General features: G+C 48.5%; 1 protein-coding gene across 1 annotated transcript in view; it reads left to right on the forward strand.

Annotated features, from left to right (window-relative positions):
* Positions 1-2,696: 2,696 nt before the first annotated feature.
* LOC140422762 (amine oxidase [flavin-containing] B-like) overlaps positions 2,697-16,636 on the forward strand; it is a 41,492-nt gene continuing 27,552 nt past the window's right edge. The window contains exon 1 of the mRNA XM_072507697.1: positions 2,697-2,911. Within this exon, the coding sequence (XP_072363798.1) occupies positions 2,854-2,911 (58 nt within the window). The 5' untranslated portion in view covers positions 2,697-2,853. The remainder of the gene's footprint in view (positions 2,912-16,636) is intronic.

Genomic DNA, 16,636 nt, shown 5'->3' on the forward strand with positions numbered 1-16,636 from the left:
AAATTGAACTGAGGGGAAGGATGGAGTGGTTCTACAATTCATGGGTGTTAATTCATTATGCATTTTCGAAATTGGATTACATCGAACATTAGGCAGGGGGGGGTGCTGGGAGGGTTGGGGGGAGGGGGGACTGTATGTGTTAATGGTGACTATGGGTGATTCCTGATTCCTTTTTGTCATTTGTTTATGTTAACATGCGGGCTAATGTTTTGGGGTTTGGTGGGAGGATGGGATTGTTTATATTGATATGGGGATTGACATTACATTCGTTACTGATTGTTTATTGTTGGGTGTAAATTTGGGAGAAAATGTGAGAAAGGAGAATAAAAAACTTTTGAAAAAAATTCTCACTGTATCCCATCTGTGTGTGGCACTTTTTTTAATTTTGCTGTCTCAAAATTAAAAGTGAAGGGATTCATCAATTTTTAACTTCCTGGTTTGCTGATTGTGAGAATACTTGACTACTTACCCTGAATGATGATATCATTGCTGCGGGATGCCTGGAAATCCCCTTGATTTGGCAAAAGATTCAATCTGACATTGGGTGTGGGAGGTCTGAGCCACAGAGATTGCTAGATCTAGGTGGGCAGTGTTCCTCAGGTGAGTGGTGTGTGCCATCATTACACTGTTGACTGCAAAATCCAGCTCTGTGTTTTCCCGGAGCATCCTGCTGGCCCTGATTTTAAATCATTCAAAATTCATTCACATTTACAGAGTTAAAATTGGGCCCTGATTGTCTCATAACAGGACATTGCCTCATGCAAATTGGCTGCTTTGGTTGCCTGCAGCAAACTGTACTTGAAATGTAATCAGTTGGTTGTAAAGTACGGCATAATAAAGACCTGGAAATTAATTAATTCATTATTTTTCTTTGTTTTTTCTTACTTCCCTCTCTCAAAAAAGAGTATTTTTGATTCCCAATTGGACACGGTAGTAAAAATACAGGACATTTGAATGCTTCTTTTTTTGTGCACCATCTTTTGATCCATATATTGCTAATCTTTGAGGTTCTACTTATGTATTATCAGCTGTCTCAAATTATAATATGAGATGGTAAAGTTGCACTGTGTAAGGGCCCTTCCTTCCTGTTGATTCCCTTATTTACCCTTTCTTTATTTATTGGACATGTATCATTAAGTCAAGCATCAGAGAGAATGAGGAATTCAGAAAGTTGCATCATAGTAAATGGTGCAGGTTTTTTGAACAGGATAACTCACAATTTTTCGACACCCGAGAGATGTGGAACTTGGTTCAATTGATTGGTTGGTGGCTAATGAATTGGCCAAAAGGCCTTATTCTTCCCGATAATAAGTGATTGGGTCCCACTCGAGTGGAATTATTTTCAGAGACCAAGGAGCTCAGTTTGAATCCTGGACACTAAGGGGAAAGGACCTGCTGTCTTTCTCTCATGTTTTCTCCAGACAATCTGCTGTATTTCTGACACTGCAGAGATTTGAATGAATCTACAGTGAAAACCATTACAGACTGGACAACAGAGATCTCGACCTTAAAGCTTACTTTAAAGGAAGGTGTCCTTAAAGACAACTACCTGAAACTCTTGCATGTGTGTGTGTGTATATAGAGGGTGGGGACAAGTTATAGAGGGTGGGGACAAGTTAAAGTGGGGGATTAGGAATTAGATCATCGTTAACCAGATGTATTTGCTGCAAATTTCATTATAGTTCTTGTTATAAATAAAAGGTATTTCAATTTACAAACCTGGTGACTATAATTATTGGGCAACCAGGGGCCAAAGATTTTGTATATTTTTCTAAATTATTGGTTAATTCAGTTGTGTTGCGACTTTGAGTCAAGGGGGACTGGAATGGACCGCACCCTAACCCAAGGTGTCAAAACAACAGTAACACCTTGATGTTCATTGGATGTACCAACTGGTTCCTCGGAAATTTTTTTTTTTGTAATAGCTAATTCCTTGTGCCCAGAAAAATAAAATCAACCTCAGAAGTTAAAATGGCACAGTTATTATACATGCTCTGAGCGGTGTTACCTGCATACAGCTATATGCTCATAACCTTGTAACTTTTGAGGCAAATGTTGATTCTCACCAATAAAGCCATCTTTATTGTCACAAATGGGCTTACATTAACACTGCAATGAAGTTACTGTGAAAAGCCCCGAGTCGCCACATTCCGGCGCCTGTTCGGGTACACAGAGGGAGAATTCAGAATGTCCAAATTATCTAACAGCACATCTTTCGGGACTTGTAGGAGGAAACCGGAGCACCCGGAGGAAACCCACGCACATACCGGGAGAACATACAGATTCCGCACAGACAGTGATCCAAGCCGGGAATCAAACCTGGGACCCTGGAGCTGTGAAGCAACAGTGCTACCCACTTTGCTACCGTGTTTCTATCTCTGTAATAGATCAGTTACCTTGGATATTAATAACAAATCATTAATTTGCTCAACCCTGTGATCTGAAATGCAGGCCTCTAAAGAACCCTGGGATATGGTTTAATTAACAGCTCTGAATAAGGTAATTCAATATTTCTGTTTAATGTCTTGTTTGTTCTTTCTTCTGCTTTTAAACGTGATGCTCTTATTTGTATATATCCGCAGTAGATTCCCATTTTTGGTTCTTCACTTGAAGAATTAAATGCATAATCTGTAGCAATCTTGTTAATGGCCCCTCCTCTTGAGCAGGACACATCACACACACTGTGTCAGGCAGTCTAAAACATGAGCAGGTGCAGCTCAGATCCATACAAACAAAGACTGGTTGATTTAGTTGCAGCCTAGAGCCAAACACCACCAAATTGTACAAAGACAACAGAAATCACCAAACAACCACGTTCAAGATCGTCTGCACAAGAGACAGGTGTAAACAAATATGGTGAAAATATCAAGTGGAAAACAAGATGTGGTAATCATTGGCGGGGGCTTGTCGGGTGAGTTTCTTTGTTGTTATGCTTCTTCATTTTCACGCTTTCCCCCCTAAGTTGTCAGCATGATGGGTTCAGAGCCGGAGTCATTCAAATGAAAAGCAGCTTCTGCTTGATGAGTAAATGGGTAAAGGACAATAATGCAGGAAGCAGTAATCTGGATTCATGTCATCTCATAATCATTGGTGACGGGGGCGGGGTTTGTTGGGGGGGGGGGAAATTAAACTCTTTTATAAATATATTAGAATTTATTCATCATTTATGGAAAAAAAATTGCCAATTTATCCAAGGAGCATTGAAACAGTGAATGTTTTGGTTTTCTATGAACATTCATCTAGTTCTTATTTAAAATTCAGACTTCTTAGGGGCGTCATTCTCCGACCCCCAATGGTCGGAGAATGGCCCCACCCCCCCGCCCCGCTCAGCTCAATTCTCCGGCCCGAAGTCCCGCCGGCGTAAATCAAAGCTGGTATTTACCGGCGGGACCAGGCGGCGTGGGCGGGCTCCGGAGTCCTGGGGGGGGGGGGGGTGCGGGGCGATCCGGCCCCGGGGGGTGCCCCCACGGTGGCCTGGCCCGCGATCGGGGCCCACCGATCCGCGGGCGGGCCTGTGCCGTGGGGGCACTCTTTCCCTTCCGCCTCCGCCACGGCCTCCACCATGGCGGAGGCGGAAGTGACTCTCCCCACTGCGCATGCGCGGGAAACTGTCGGCTGGCGCTCCCGCGCATGCGCCGCATTTCCGCGCCAGCTGGCGGGGCAACAAACGCCATTTCCGCCAGCTGGCGGGGCGGAAATCCCTCCGGCGCCGGCCTAGCCCCTCAATGTTGGGGCTAGGCCGCCAAAGATGCGGAGCGTTCCGCACCTTTGGGCCGGCGCGATGCCCGTCTGATTGGCGCCGGCTTTGGGGCCAGTCGGCGGACATCGCGCCGTTGGGGGAGAATTTCGCCCAAGTGTGCAAGCTGCAGTCATCATTGTAATGAACTATTTGTTACACAGAACACTTTTATTTAAAATCTCCTTGCATAGCTGTGTGATGCCAGAGCATGTTATAATGTGGATGCTTTTTACCGCATTCTGGGCGTCATTCTCCGACCCCCCGCCGGGTCGGAGAATGGCCGTTGGCCGCCGTGAATCCCGCCCCCACCCCCGCCGAAGTCTCCGCTCCCGGAGATTGGGCGGGGGCGGGAATCCGGCCCCGCCGGTTGGCGGGACCCCCCGCTGGATTCTCCGGCCCGGATGGGCCGAAGTCCCGCCCAGGAATTGCCTGTCCCGCCGACGTAAATCAAACCTGGTATTTACCGGCGGGACCAGGCGGCGTGGACGGGCTCCGGGGTCCTGGGGGGGGGGGGGGCGCGGGGCGATCTGACCCCGGGGGGTGCCCCCACGGTGGCCTGGCCCGCGATCGGGGCCCACCGATCCGCGGGCGGGCCTGTGCCGTGGGGACACTCTTTCCCTTCCGCCTCCGCTACGGCCTCCACCATGGCGGAGGCGGAAGAGACTCACCCCACAGCGCATGCGCGGGAAACTGACAGCGGCCGCTGACGCTCCCGCGCATGCGCTGGGAAACTGATAGCGGCAGCTGACGCTCCCGCGCATGCGCCGCATTTCTGCGCCAGCTGGCGGGGAAACAAACGCCATTTCCGCCAGCTGGCGGGGCGGAAATCCCTCCGGCGTCGGCCTAGCCCCTCAATGTTGGGGCTAGGCCGCCAAAGATGCGGAGCCTTCCGCACCTTTGGGCCGGCGCGATGCCCGTCTGATTGGCGCCGGCTTTGGCGCCAGTCAGCGGACATCCCGCCGTTGGGGGAGAATTTCGCCCTCTATCTTTGTTTTGTTAGTCATGACTCCAATTGCAATGTATATTTTTGTTGAGCCAATTTGCCTTCTCCCAGCAAGGCAATCCGTTCTCATTGTCAAAACAGTCAATTTTCTAAATTAAATCAACAAGTGACTGGAAACAAACACAGGGATGTAAAACATAACAAACCAAGTCTTGCTACATGTAGCGTGGCACCTTGCGGCATGTCCCGTTAGTTAGATTTATTCCTGCACCCTTTAATTTGAAAATATTTTACCCCATACTTTGCTGAAAATGTGGGGTGATAAATGGCATAGAGAGGGCAATGGGGGATCTGGAATCTTTGTGAATGACAAGATCGACGGGATCGATTAGTTCTTCACCAATGAGGATTGAGAAAGAAACAGAAACAAAAGATAAGGTTGGTGAATTGAATTCAAATCATGCACTGAAAGCAAAACAATGAGAGGACTAAGAGAGAGAGAGAAAATGGCCAGAGAGGAAAAGAAAAATGAAAGTTGCCATTTCAATGAAGACAGTACTATTGAGGTTCAGCAACTTAAATCATGCCCTTTCTGTGCTAGATTGATTTGTATTGTATTAAGCTATTGAAAGAGTACTTGCACTGCTCACCAGCAACCTTAACATTCTGTGGTGAGTTTAAAAGGAAGTTAATATGCAAATACATTCATTTCTGAAAAAATATTGGGGTGGTTAAGGCTGAAGAGCTGTTTCCGCAAGGAAAATAACAGAGCAATGTAAATCAACCAGCAAATAATGAAGATTTGCAACTCACACCGTATCTGTTCACGCCCTGAACCTACTTGCATGTTAATAATGGCATATGTCATTAATACATTGTTATTCTTCCAGGAACATTTGTCCCAATATGTTTTAATGATGGGTTAACTTTTTAATGAATTGTGTTAAGAGTAGAGGTAATAGAACTAATTTTGTGATCCTGTGTGCAAGATGCTTTGAGCAAACTGTGTGTTGGCCTGGACCCTAGGGTGGGTGGTGGTTGAGCACCTTTACCATTGGACACCAACACTCACTTGACACATTGGACATCAATGTAAATGTTCCAAATAAGACTTGCTATGTCCTTACCATGCTGACGTCACAGATGTGATGCACATTCATCTTCGGCCTAATGCTTGGTGGCAGGACGTTGATCAAGCTGCACTGTAAATTCTATGAATTCTATAATAAAAATGCATACAGGATCCTTAGGATTATAAACAGAGGGATGAGTACAAAAGTAAGGAATTTATTGCAAACCTTTATAAATTACTGTTAGGCCTTAGATGGTATATTGTATCCAAATCTGGGCACCACACTTCTGGAAGGACGTAAAGGCCTTGTCGAGACGATTTACCATCAGGGTGGGGAGGAGTTGATTTCCTTAGAGCAGTGAAGGTTAAGCAGAGATTTAAGGGAGTTCAACATCATTATGGGTGGCTTGAAGAACTGGTACAGAGAGGATGTGCCAAATGGCCTCCTTCTTTGCTGCATGATTCCATGAAAAAGAAACACATTAGGGGTTTTCCACAAAAAAAATGGGAGGAAAAACAGATTTTGCCAGTTTTTTTACAGAAACATCTGGAACTTTATTGTTGGTAAAGACTTAAAAAACATAATTTGCGGTTACATGGTTTCCTTTGTGACCTTCGGACATTCTAAAGAACTTAGCAGCCAATTAATTCGATTTTGAAGTGTTATATTTTTGTCATGTTGTTAAGCCACCCTGGACATGTGCACGGTCAATTCCAGCCCTATGTGTCCTGAGGTCACAACACAAGTGAATTAACCATAAATTCTTATACGGAAAGTACGGGAAATCCATGGGAAGCAATGGATCCTGATGGAGTCCCTAGTTGTGCACTCAGATCCTGTGTGGATGTGTTCACGAACATCTTTAACCTCTCCCCACTCCGTTCTGAGATTCCCATCTGCTTCAAGAAGACCACTATTATACCGGTGCCAAAGAAGAACCAGGCAGCGTGCCTCAATGACTACCGACCAGTGGCCCTGACATCCACTATTATGAAGTGCTTTGAGAGGTTGGTCATGAGACACATCAACTCCAACCTTCCAGTTTGCCTTGATCCACTGAAATGAAAAATGAAATGAAAATCAACAAAAATTTCAAAACTCCTTGGCGGCCTGATAATTACACTCACCAGGTTTGTAAATAAACAATTACTGTTTATATCAAGATTAATGGTGAAATATGCAGCAGACACTGTTGGCTAATATTAATAAGTACCTAATTCCTGCTTTAACTTGCCTTCCCACCCCGACACACACAAGCAGACACACACATAAGACAGACACACTCAAGAGGGGTGAAAAGGGGGGAAAATGTAAATGAAAGAGAAAAGAGTCTTTGCCTCAGATGATGGGTCCTTGCAGACTTTCTCCACGGTAAGCTTGGGAATCAAAATCCTTGTTTTTCAGTCTGTACTCACAATCTTTCTGTTGAGGCAGAGTCCTTGTTTTCTCTCAGTTCGTGGCCTGCCTTCAGGCCCTGTTTTCAAGAATCTAACACCCACAGGCTTGTTGGAGAGAGCGAGTGAGCTGGATATTTTTGGAAGAGGTAGCAGCAGTTTTAGCAGCAGTTTTCTGGAGAGGATTTACCGGGCAGAGCACAGCCTTTTGGGCCAATTCATTGGTCAGCAGGCAAATTAATCAAATCAAATCCAAGCCAATCTCTGTCATTGGTGCCAGTCCACAATTTAAATCAGCACAGCCTTCTGGATCTTTCTATTTGAATTAAAGGCACGGCAACCACTGCCTTCTGCTTGAATCAAGATGGCAGGCTGCCTTGAAGACACATGTCCATAAATCATCTATGGATCAAAAATGGAATGGCAACAATAAAAGAAAAGGGGAAACAATGGGATTAGACATGGAATATACAAGAAGGAGCAGGAAAGACTCTTGCATATCTCCCCCCCCCCCCCCCCCCCCCAAACTCCCAAAATAATGAAACTTCAGGGCATGGATGTTTCATTATGAGGTATGCAAGACATGAATCGCAAACTTGTATCCATCCCTACAAGTCTCTACATTGGTAACGAGCCAGCCCTTAAATGCGTGACAACGCAACTGCAATCACGTTATCCTTTCCAGGAATGTGTTCAATTTTAACATTGAACTGATGTGATAATAAACTCCAACGGACTAGCCTTGCATTCCATGTTTTAAGCATCACTATAAATGCAAGTGGATGATGGTCTGGAAAAGTCCAGGGCGGCCAGCACCGATTTGTCCACTAACATGGTCATTGTCATCTCTAGTTGGCGTTCTGTAAACCACAGCAATTTCACTTGTTTCCGCAACATGTCCAACATACAGTGTGTTTCAGACTCCAACTGACACATTCTCTCCGGTTTTGGTCAAGACAGATGTGGTTTTATTGGTTCAGAATTTTTTATGTTCACACCATGCTAACAGAGTACCCACTGGTGCTTCCCTACAACTCTGATAAATTCTTTCAGTCACTTGGGTAATGCAGTCAGTCTTTTCTGATTGTCCAATGAATGTTTATCCAAATTTCCAGGATCTCCTACAGTCCTACAATACTGCAAGCAGTATTGTCAATGCTGAGAGAAATATTTGGCTCATTTTTAATCAATAAACATTCTTCAATCCCTCCAGCTGTATATTCTCTCTTGTCCTTCTGTAGGCTACATTCAGCAGCAAGTGCTGCGGAAGGTTTAATCCTTTGAGTTATTTGCACCATTACTTTTGTAACAACTTTTACCTCCTCATCTGATGTTTTTGTAATCACAGCCCTTATCCCCATTTGGTGCTACAGACTGAAACAATTTGTTTCAGATTTCAATTGTTCTATACTTTCAGAATCAGAGGATGGCACGTCGTTGGCGCCATGAACTTTTTAGTTATTCACAGATTCGGTGATAGAACCACCATATGGTTCTCCATCCACACTCCTCTTAGTTTGAAAGGGAGTTACTTAGTGATTAGTTCATCTCCTAACCCAGTGGTGAGGACCTGGGTTTGATCCCAGCCCCGGGTCACTGTCTGGGTGGAGTTTGCACATTCTCCCTGTGTCTGCATGGGTTTCGCCCCCACAACCCAAAGATGTGCAGGTTAGGTAAATTGGCCACATTAAATTACCCCTTAATTGGAAAAAAATAATTAGGTACTCTAAATTATTTTTTTTAAAGTTCATCTCCTTTGCTATTTGCTTTCTTTACCATGAAGAGGCAATGCGGACCTTTAAAAGGATATGGGTTAACCAGCCGTTTGCTTGGTATCACTTCACCTTACTGGCCTTGTCCTGACTAACTGATGCCATGCTATCATGTATATTTTCCTTCAAAGCAGACACACTTTGGGAAATATTTGCAGCTAAAGTGAATGGCAAAGGGTTTACAAGAGGCTGTAACAAATTACTTTTTGGAATCCTCTTTATGGACCCCCACAAGTCCCATGGTCTTTGCTTGCAACTTCCAACAGGCTGAACGAATGTATCCCACCTTGTTACAATGGTAACACCTAGACTTCTGAGTCTCACCTCCACCCTCAGTAGCTTCCTTTCAGGTCTGAGGAGTGATGTGTTGGATAGGCTGGGTCGATGTGGACTGCACATGATAAGATGCAACATGATTTTATTTAACATCTAAACAATTATACATGTTCAACTGTGGGTTGACACTATGCCGACTTGACTGGAGACCTGATACTAGCCTAACCGGACTTACTAGCTACCACATGGTGTTTGCACTGGCCAGCTCACTAACTCTGACTGTCTCAGAGGCTGGGTCCCGAGAGAGCGGGAAAACTGGTGTCCCCTGGCTTTATAGTGGTCGTGTCCTGTCTGGTGATTGGCTGCTCTGTTCTGTATGCTTACTGGACACCCTATGTGTCAATCACTGCCTGTCTGCACTCCATTGTATACATAGATGTATATTATGACATTGCCCCCCTTTTTTTTAGTTCTGTATTGTGTGTGTTGAGATAGTAAATATTAAGGTACATTTGCGTGTGGATATGTAGATGTGCGTGACTATATACAGAATGTGCTAAAATGACCTTGTGTACACAGGAAGGTGTCACTAGTGCAGATATAGGGCAGATGAAATGGTAACAACGATATTTACAGAGGCCAAAACGATAAGGTAACACAGTTGTGCAAAAGTTCAGTCTATAAGTTTAGTCTCTGCGGCGGGCGACAAATTCTGGTTGACCGCCTCCAGGGTGGATCAGGGGCCACCTGCACTTGGATATGCGGGACCGCCGCCAATGCAGTGGTCGCAGAGGTCGGCAGGATTACTGATAGATTGGTGGCCTCGTGGTAGGGCACGTCCGGAGGAAGCATTGTGTGAGATGGGACATCATGGTTAGGTGGCGGGCATGGAACTCTGCGCAGCGCCCGTCTGTTTCATAGATTATCATAGAATTTACAGTGCAGAAGGAAGCCATTCGGCCCATGGAGTCTGCACCAGCTCTTGGAAAGAGCACCCTACCCAAGGTCAACACCTCCACCCTATCCCCATAACCCAGTAACCCCACCCAACACTAAGGGCAATTTTGGACACTAAGGGCAATTTATCATGGCCAATCCACCTAACCTGCACGTCTTTGGACTGTGGGCGGAAACCGGAGCACCCGGAGGAAACCCACGCACACACGGGGAGGATGTGCAGACTCCACACAGACAGTGACCCAAGACGGAATCGAAGCTGGGACCCTGGAGCTGTGAAGCAATTGTGCTATCCACAATGCTACCGTGCTGCCCTGTTGCGTCGTAGGAAGGAGCCATCAGCCATGCGGACGAGGAACGATCTCGGGGCCACTTGCTTGACCACCACAGCTGTGGCGGACCAGCCGCCGTCAGGCAACTGCACATGAACACGATCAGTTGGGACCAGCTCGGGGAGATCCGTGTTATGAGCTTCGTATGCTGATTTCTGTTGGGCCCGAGACTGCTGCATCTTTTGTATGACCTTGAGGTGGTCAAGGTCTGGAACATGGATGGCTGGAACCGTGGTTCGCAGAGTGCGATTCATGAGCATCTGCGCGAGTGACAACCCAGTGGACAGCGGGGATGCTCTGTATGCCAGTAGCGCCAGGTTGAAGTCGGAACCTGAGTCTGCAGCCTTGCATAGTAATCTCTTGACAATATGGACCCCTTTTTCGGCTTTCCCGTTTAACTGCGGGTAGTGGGGGCTGGAGGTTACGTGATGAAAGTTGTGTTCTTTGAGAAGGTGACTGAACAGGTAGACCAGGGTAGAGCAGTTGATGTGGTGTATATGGATTTCAGCAAAGCGTTTGATAAGGTGCCCCATGGTAGGCTATTGCAAAAAATACGGAGGCTGGGATTGAGGGTGATTTAGAGATGTGGATCAGAAATTGGCTAGCTGAAAGAAGACAGAGGGTGGTGGTTGATGGGAAATGTTCAGAATGGAGTACAGTCACAAGTAGAGTCCCACAAGGATCTGTTCTGAAGCCGTTGCTGTTTGTCATTTTTATCAATGACCTAGAGGAAGGCGCAGAAGGGTGGGTGAGTAAATTTGCAGACGATACTAAAGTCGGTGGTGTTGTCGATAGTGTGGAAGGATGTAGCAGGTTACAGAGGGATATAGATAAGCTGCAGAGCTGGGCTGAGAGGTGGCAAATGGAGTTTAATGTAGAGAAGTGTGAGGTGATTCACTTTGGAAGGAATAACAGGAATGCGGAATATTTGGCTAATGGTAAAGTTCTTGAAAGTGTGGATGAGCAGAGGGATCTAGGTGTCCATGTACATAGATCCCTGAAAGTTGCCACCCAGGTTGATAGGGTTGTGAAGAAGGCCGATGGAGTGTTGGCCTTTATTGGTAGAGGGATTGAGTTCCGGAGTCGGGAGGTCATGTTGCAGCTGTACAGAACTCTGGTACGGCCGCATTTGGAGTATTGCGTACAGTTCTGGTCACCGCATTATAGGAAGGACATGGAGGCTTTGGAGCGGGTGCAGAGGAGATTTACCAGGATGTTGCCTGGTATGGAGGGAAAATCTTATGAGGAAAGGCTGATGGACTTGAGGTTGTTTTCGTTGGAGAGAAGAAGGTTAAGAGGAGACTTAATAGAGGCATACAAAATGATCAGGGGGTTGGATAGGGTGGACAGTGAGAGCCTTCTCCCGCGGATGGATATGGCTGGCACGAGGGGACATAACTTTAAACTGAGGGGTAATAGATATAGGACAGAGGTCAGAGGTAGGTTCTTTACGCAAAGAGTAGTGAGGCCGTGGAATGCCCTACCTGCTACAGTAGTGAACTCGCCAACATTGAGGGCATTTAAAAGTTTATTGGATAAACATATGGATGATAATGGCATAGTGTAGGTTAGATGGCTTTTGTTTCGGTGCAACATCGTGGGCCGAAGGGCCTATACTGCGCTGTATTGTTCTATGTTCTATGTTCTATAGGCGGGCAAAATCAGACCATTCCTGGCTGTAAAAACAGGGACCGTTGTCACTCATCACCGTGAGCGGTATCCCATGCCTGGCAAACGTTTCTTTGCATGCTTTAATCACTGCCTTCGATGGGAGGTCGGGCAGTTTCACCACTTCTGGGTAATTGGAGAAGTAGTCGACCAGGAGGACATAGTCACGCCCCTTGCCATGGAAAAGGTCAACACCGACTTTGGACCATGGGGAGGTCATTATCTCATGTTGCTGCAGAGTTTCTTTGGGTTGAACTGGCTGAAATTTCTGACATGTGGGGCAATTGAGGACCGTGTTGGCAACATCCTGGCTGATGCCCGGCCAGTAGACTGCCTCCCGAGCTCTGCGTCGACATTTCTCGACCCCCAGGTGACCCTCATGGAGTTGGCCGAGCATCATAGCTCGCATGCTCTGCGGAATCACAATCCTATCGAGCTTCATGAGGATGCCGTCCACCACCGTCAGGTCGTCCTTGATGTTGCAAAACTGGGTACACTGTCCCGTCTGCCAGCCATTCGTGAGATGCTGCATCACACGCTGTAGCAGAGGATCCTTGGCCGTTTCCTCACGAATTTGGATGACCCTCTCATCAGAGGCCGGAAGGTTGGAGGCACACAATTGAACCTGCGCATCGATTTGGCAGACCAAGTCAGTTTGTTCACACGGTGTGGTGATAGACCTGGAAAGGCCATCTGCAACAATGAGTTCTTTGCCTGGCGTGTAGACAAGTTCAAAGTCATAGCGGAGTAGCTTGAGAAGGATTTGTTGTAACCAAGGCGTCATGTCATTCAAATCCTTCTGGATTATGTGGACTAGTGGCCTGTGGTCCGTCTGAACCGTGAATTTTGGGAGGCCATAAACATAGTTGTGAAATTTGTCGATTCTCGTTAGGAGGCCCAGGCATTCCTTCTCGATCTGAGCGTACTGTTGCTCAGTGGGCGTCATGGCTCTGGATGCATACGCAACTGGGGCCCATGAGGAGGAGTCATCCCGTTGGAGGAGCACCGCCCCAATACCGTCCTTGCTTACTTCAGTGAATATTTTGGTCTCTTTGGGAGGGCCAAAGAACGCCAGAACTGGGGCCGTGATGAGTTTTGCCCTCAGCTCAGGCCATTCGTTCTCATGAGCGGGCAGCCACTGGAATTCCGTCGACTTTTTGACGAGATGGCGGAGGGCTGTGGTGTGTGCCGCCATGTTGGGAATGAACTTCCCGAGGAAGTTGACCATCCCTAGAAAGCGGAGGACCGCCTTCTTGTCCTCTGGGGTCTTCATGGCGTTGATCGCCGAGACCTTGTCAGCATCTGGCCGCACGCCTTGCTGCGAGATGTGGTCACCAAGGAATTTGATTTCTGACTGACCGAACGAGCACTTGGCTCTGTTGAGTCTGAGGCCATACTCATGGATTCTGTGGAATACCTGCTTGAGGCGATCAATGTGTTCTTGAGGAGTTGTGGACCAGATTATGACATCGTCAATATACACACGCACCCCTCGATACCCTCCATCATCTGTTCCATGATGGTGAAATACCTCTGAGGCAGAGATAATGCCAAAAGGCATCCGGTTGTAGCAGTAGCGACCGAACGGGGTATTGAATGTGCACAGCTTGCGACTGGATGCTTCCAGCTGTATTTGCCAGAACCCCTTGGAGGTGTCCAGCTTCGTAAAGAGTTTGGCATGAGCCATCTCGCTGGTCAACTCCTCTCGTTTTGGTATCGGCTAATGTTTCCTCATGATGCTGCTGTTTAAATCCTTGGGATCGATGCAGATTTGAAGCTCCCCTGACGGCTTCTTGACGCAGACCATGGAGCTGACCCAGTCCGTGGATTCTGTGACCTTTGATATGATGCCCTGGTCCTGGAGGTCCTGTAACTGCTGCTTGAGGCAGTTCTTGAGGGGTGCCGGCACCCGACGTGGTGCGTGGATCACAGTGGTGGTGTTTGGTTTGAGCAGGATTTTGTATCGGTATGGGAGTGTGCCCATTCCGTCGAACATGCTGTGGTACTGCGTGATGATGTCATCAATTTCAGCCTGGAAGTTCTCATCAGGCGAGGCCGTCGCCTGTGAGGATGACATGGTGTGGACTCGCTGAACCAAGTTGAGGAATTTGTAGGCCCGAGCACCGAGCAGGGATGCTCTGTCAGGTCCCACGATCTGAAATCGCAGTGTCGCTTTCAATGACTTATTGGAAACATCGAGTTGGCATGAGCCACTGGCAGCTATGGCATTGCCATTGTAGTCAAGGAGCTGGCAGGCCGGTGGAAAAATACTTGGTCTGTGATGGTGTCGAGATCGGATTTGGAGATGAGGGGCGAAATTCTCCCCCAACGGCGCGCTGTCCGCCGACTGGCGCCAAAAACGGCGCCAATCAGACGGGCATCGCGCCGGCCCAAAGGTGCGGAATGCTCCGCATCTTTGGGGGCCGAGCCCCAACATTGAGGGGCTAGGCCGACACCGGAGGGATTTCCGCCCCGCCAGCTGGCGGAAATGGAGTTTGTTGCCCCGCCAGCTGGCGCGGAAATGCGGCGCATGCGCGGGAGCGTCAGCGGCTGCCGACAGTTTCCCGCGCATGCGCAGTGGGGAGAGTCTCCTCCGCCTCCGCCATGGTGGAGGCCGTGGCGGAGGCGGAAGGGAAAGAGTGCCCCCACGGCACAGGCCCGCCCGCGGATCTGTGGGCCCCGATCGCAGACCAGGCCACCGTGGGGTCACCCCCCGGGGCCAGATCGCCCCGCGCCCCCCCCCCAGGACCCCGGAGCCCGCCCACGCCGCCTGGTCCCGCCGGTAAATACCAGCTTTGATTTACGCCGGCGGGACAGGCAATTTCTGGGCGGGACTTCGGCCCATCCGGGCCGGAGAATTGAGCAGGGGGTCCCGCCAACTGGCGCGGCCCGATTCCCGCCCCCGCCCAATCTCCGGTACCGGAGACTTCGGCGGGGGCGGGATTCACGGGGGCCAACGGCCATTCTCCGACCCGGCGGGGGGTCGGAGAATGACGCCCGAGGTTCGCCGATGCGCCGGTGTCCAGTTTGAACTGGATGCGAGCCTTGTTGACTGTGAGCACAGCACACCACTCGTCGTCGGGATCCACGCTGAGGATCGGGAGGTGCTTCGCTGCCTTGGAGAAAGGCAGCGCATGCTTCGTAATGATACCCACCCGGTATGGAGATTTGAGGCACACAGCATCAGGATATGTTGGGCTGTCGGGGTCGGAGTCTGGCATGGCCTGCTGTGTTAAACGGATGCTTCTGCGCCGCGGCTGGGATCGCTGGATGCTGGGCAGTGGAGCAGATCTGCAAAGGGCTGCGTAGTGGCCAAGCTTGCCACACTGTAGACACCGTCGTGATTTTGCCGGACATTGCCGCTTTAAATGGGCTGAGCCATAATTCGGACACGTCGTGATGCCAACATCAGTGCATTCCGCGTGCCATCGTGGATGCGCAGTGTGGTCAAACGACTTACACACCTGTGCAGTCTGGTCGTCGGTCCAGCCGTCCCCTCGGTCGTGGCGCGCATGCGCAGGGGCCTGGGAAAAGCGCGCGGAATGGCCACTCTCGTCGATACTTAGGCCCTGCATTTGTGCGATGGCCTGCACCCGTTCCACCTCGTGGGAGGTTAGCTTTGCCGTTTCTGCCACCCTGACGTGGGAATACCGATTGTTAGCATGTTCGTGGAGAACGCACGTTTCGATGGCAATGGGGAGGGTGAGCTGCTTGACTTTCAGGAGCTGCTGGCGAAGGGAATCGGAGTGGACCCCGAAAACGATCTGATCCCGGATCATGGAATCAGTGGTCGAGTCATAGTTACATGACTGTGCGAAGATGCGGAGATGGATCAGAAAGGATTGAAAAGGTTCATCCTTACCCTGAAGACTCTGCTGGAAAACGTACCGTTCAAAGCTGCCATTCACCTCAATGTCGCAGTGGCTGTCGAACTTCAGTAGGACTGTTTTAAATTTTGTCTTGTCTTCGCCTTCAGCGAATGTAAGGGAGTTGTAGATGTGGATGGCGTGGTCCCCGGCTGTGGAGAGGAATAGTGCAATCTTCCTGGCATCCGATGCAGCCTCGAGGTCGGTGGCTTCTACATAGAGTTGGAACTTTTGTTTGAAGATCTTCCAATTTGCACCGAGGTTGCTGGTGATGAGGAGCTGCGGAGGAGGGCGGACGTTTTCCATGTCACCGGATGGCTGTTTGCTGGTCAACGCTGATTCACTCAAGGTAGGTCCGTCAATTTTCAGCATCACTCACTGGTACCATGATGTGTTGGGTAGGCTGGGTCGATGTGGACTGCACTTGATGCAGTGTAGCGAGAGACAGACCTCCAACACTTGATAAGATGCAACACGATTTTATTTAACTTGTAAACTATTATACATGTTCAACTGTGGGTTGACACTATGCTGACTTGACTGGAGAACTGATACTCTCCTCACCAGACTTACTAGCTACCACATGGTGTTTGCACTGGCCTGCTCACTAACTCTG

The sequence above is a fragment of the Scyliorhinus torazame genome, chromosome 5 (assembly GCF_047496885.1).
Source record: "Scyliorhinus torazame isolate Kashiwa2021f chromosome 5, sScyTor2.1, whole genome shotgun sequence".
In the NCBI taxonomy this organism is placed as follows: Eukaryota; Metazoa; Chordata; class Chondrichthyes; order Carcharhiniformes; family Scyliorhinidae; genus Scyliorhinus; species Scyliorhinus torazame.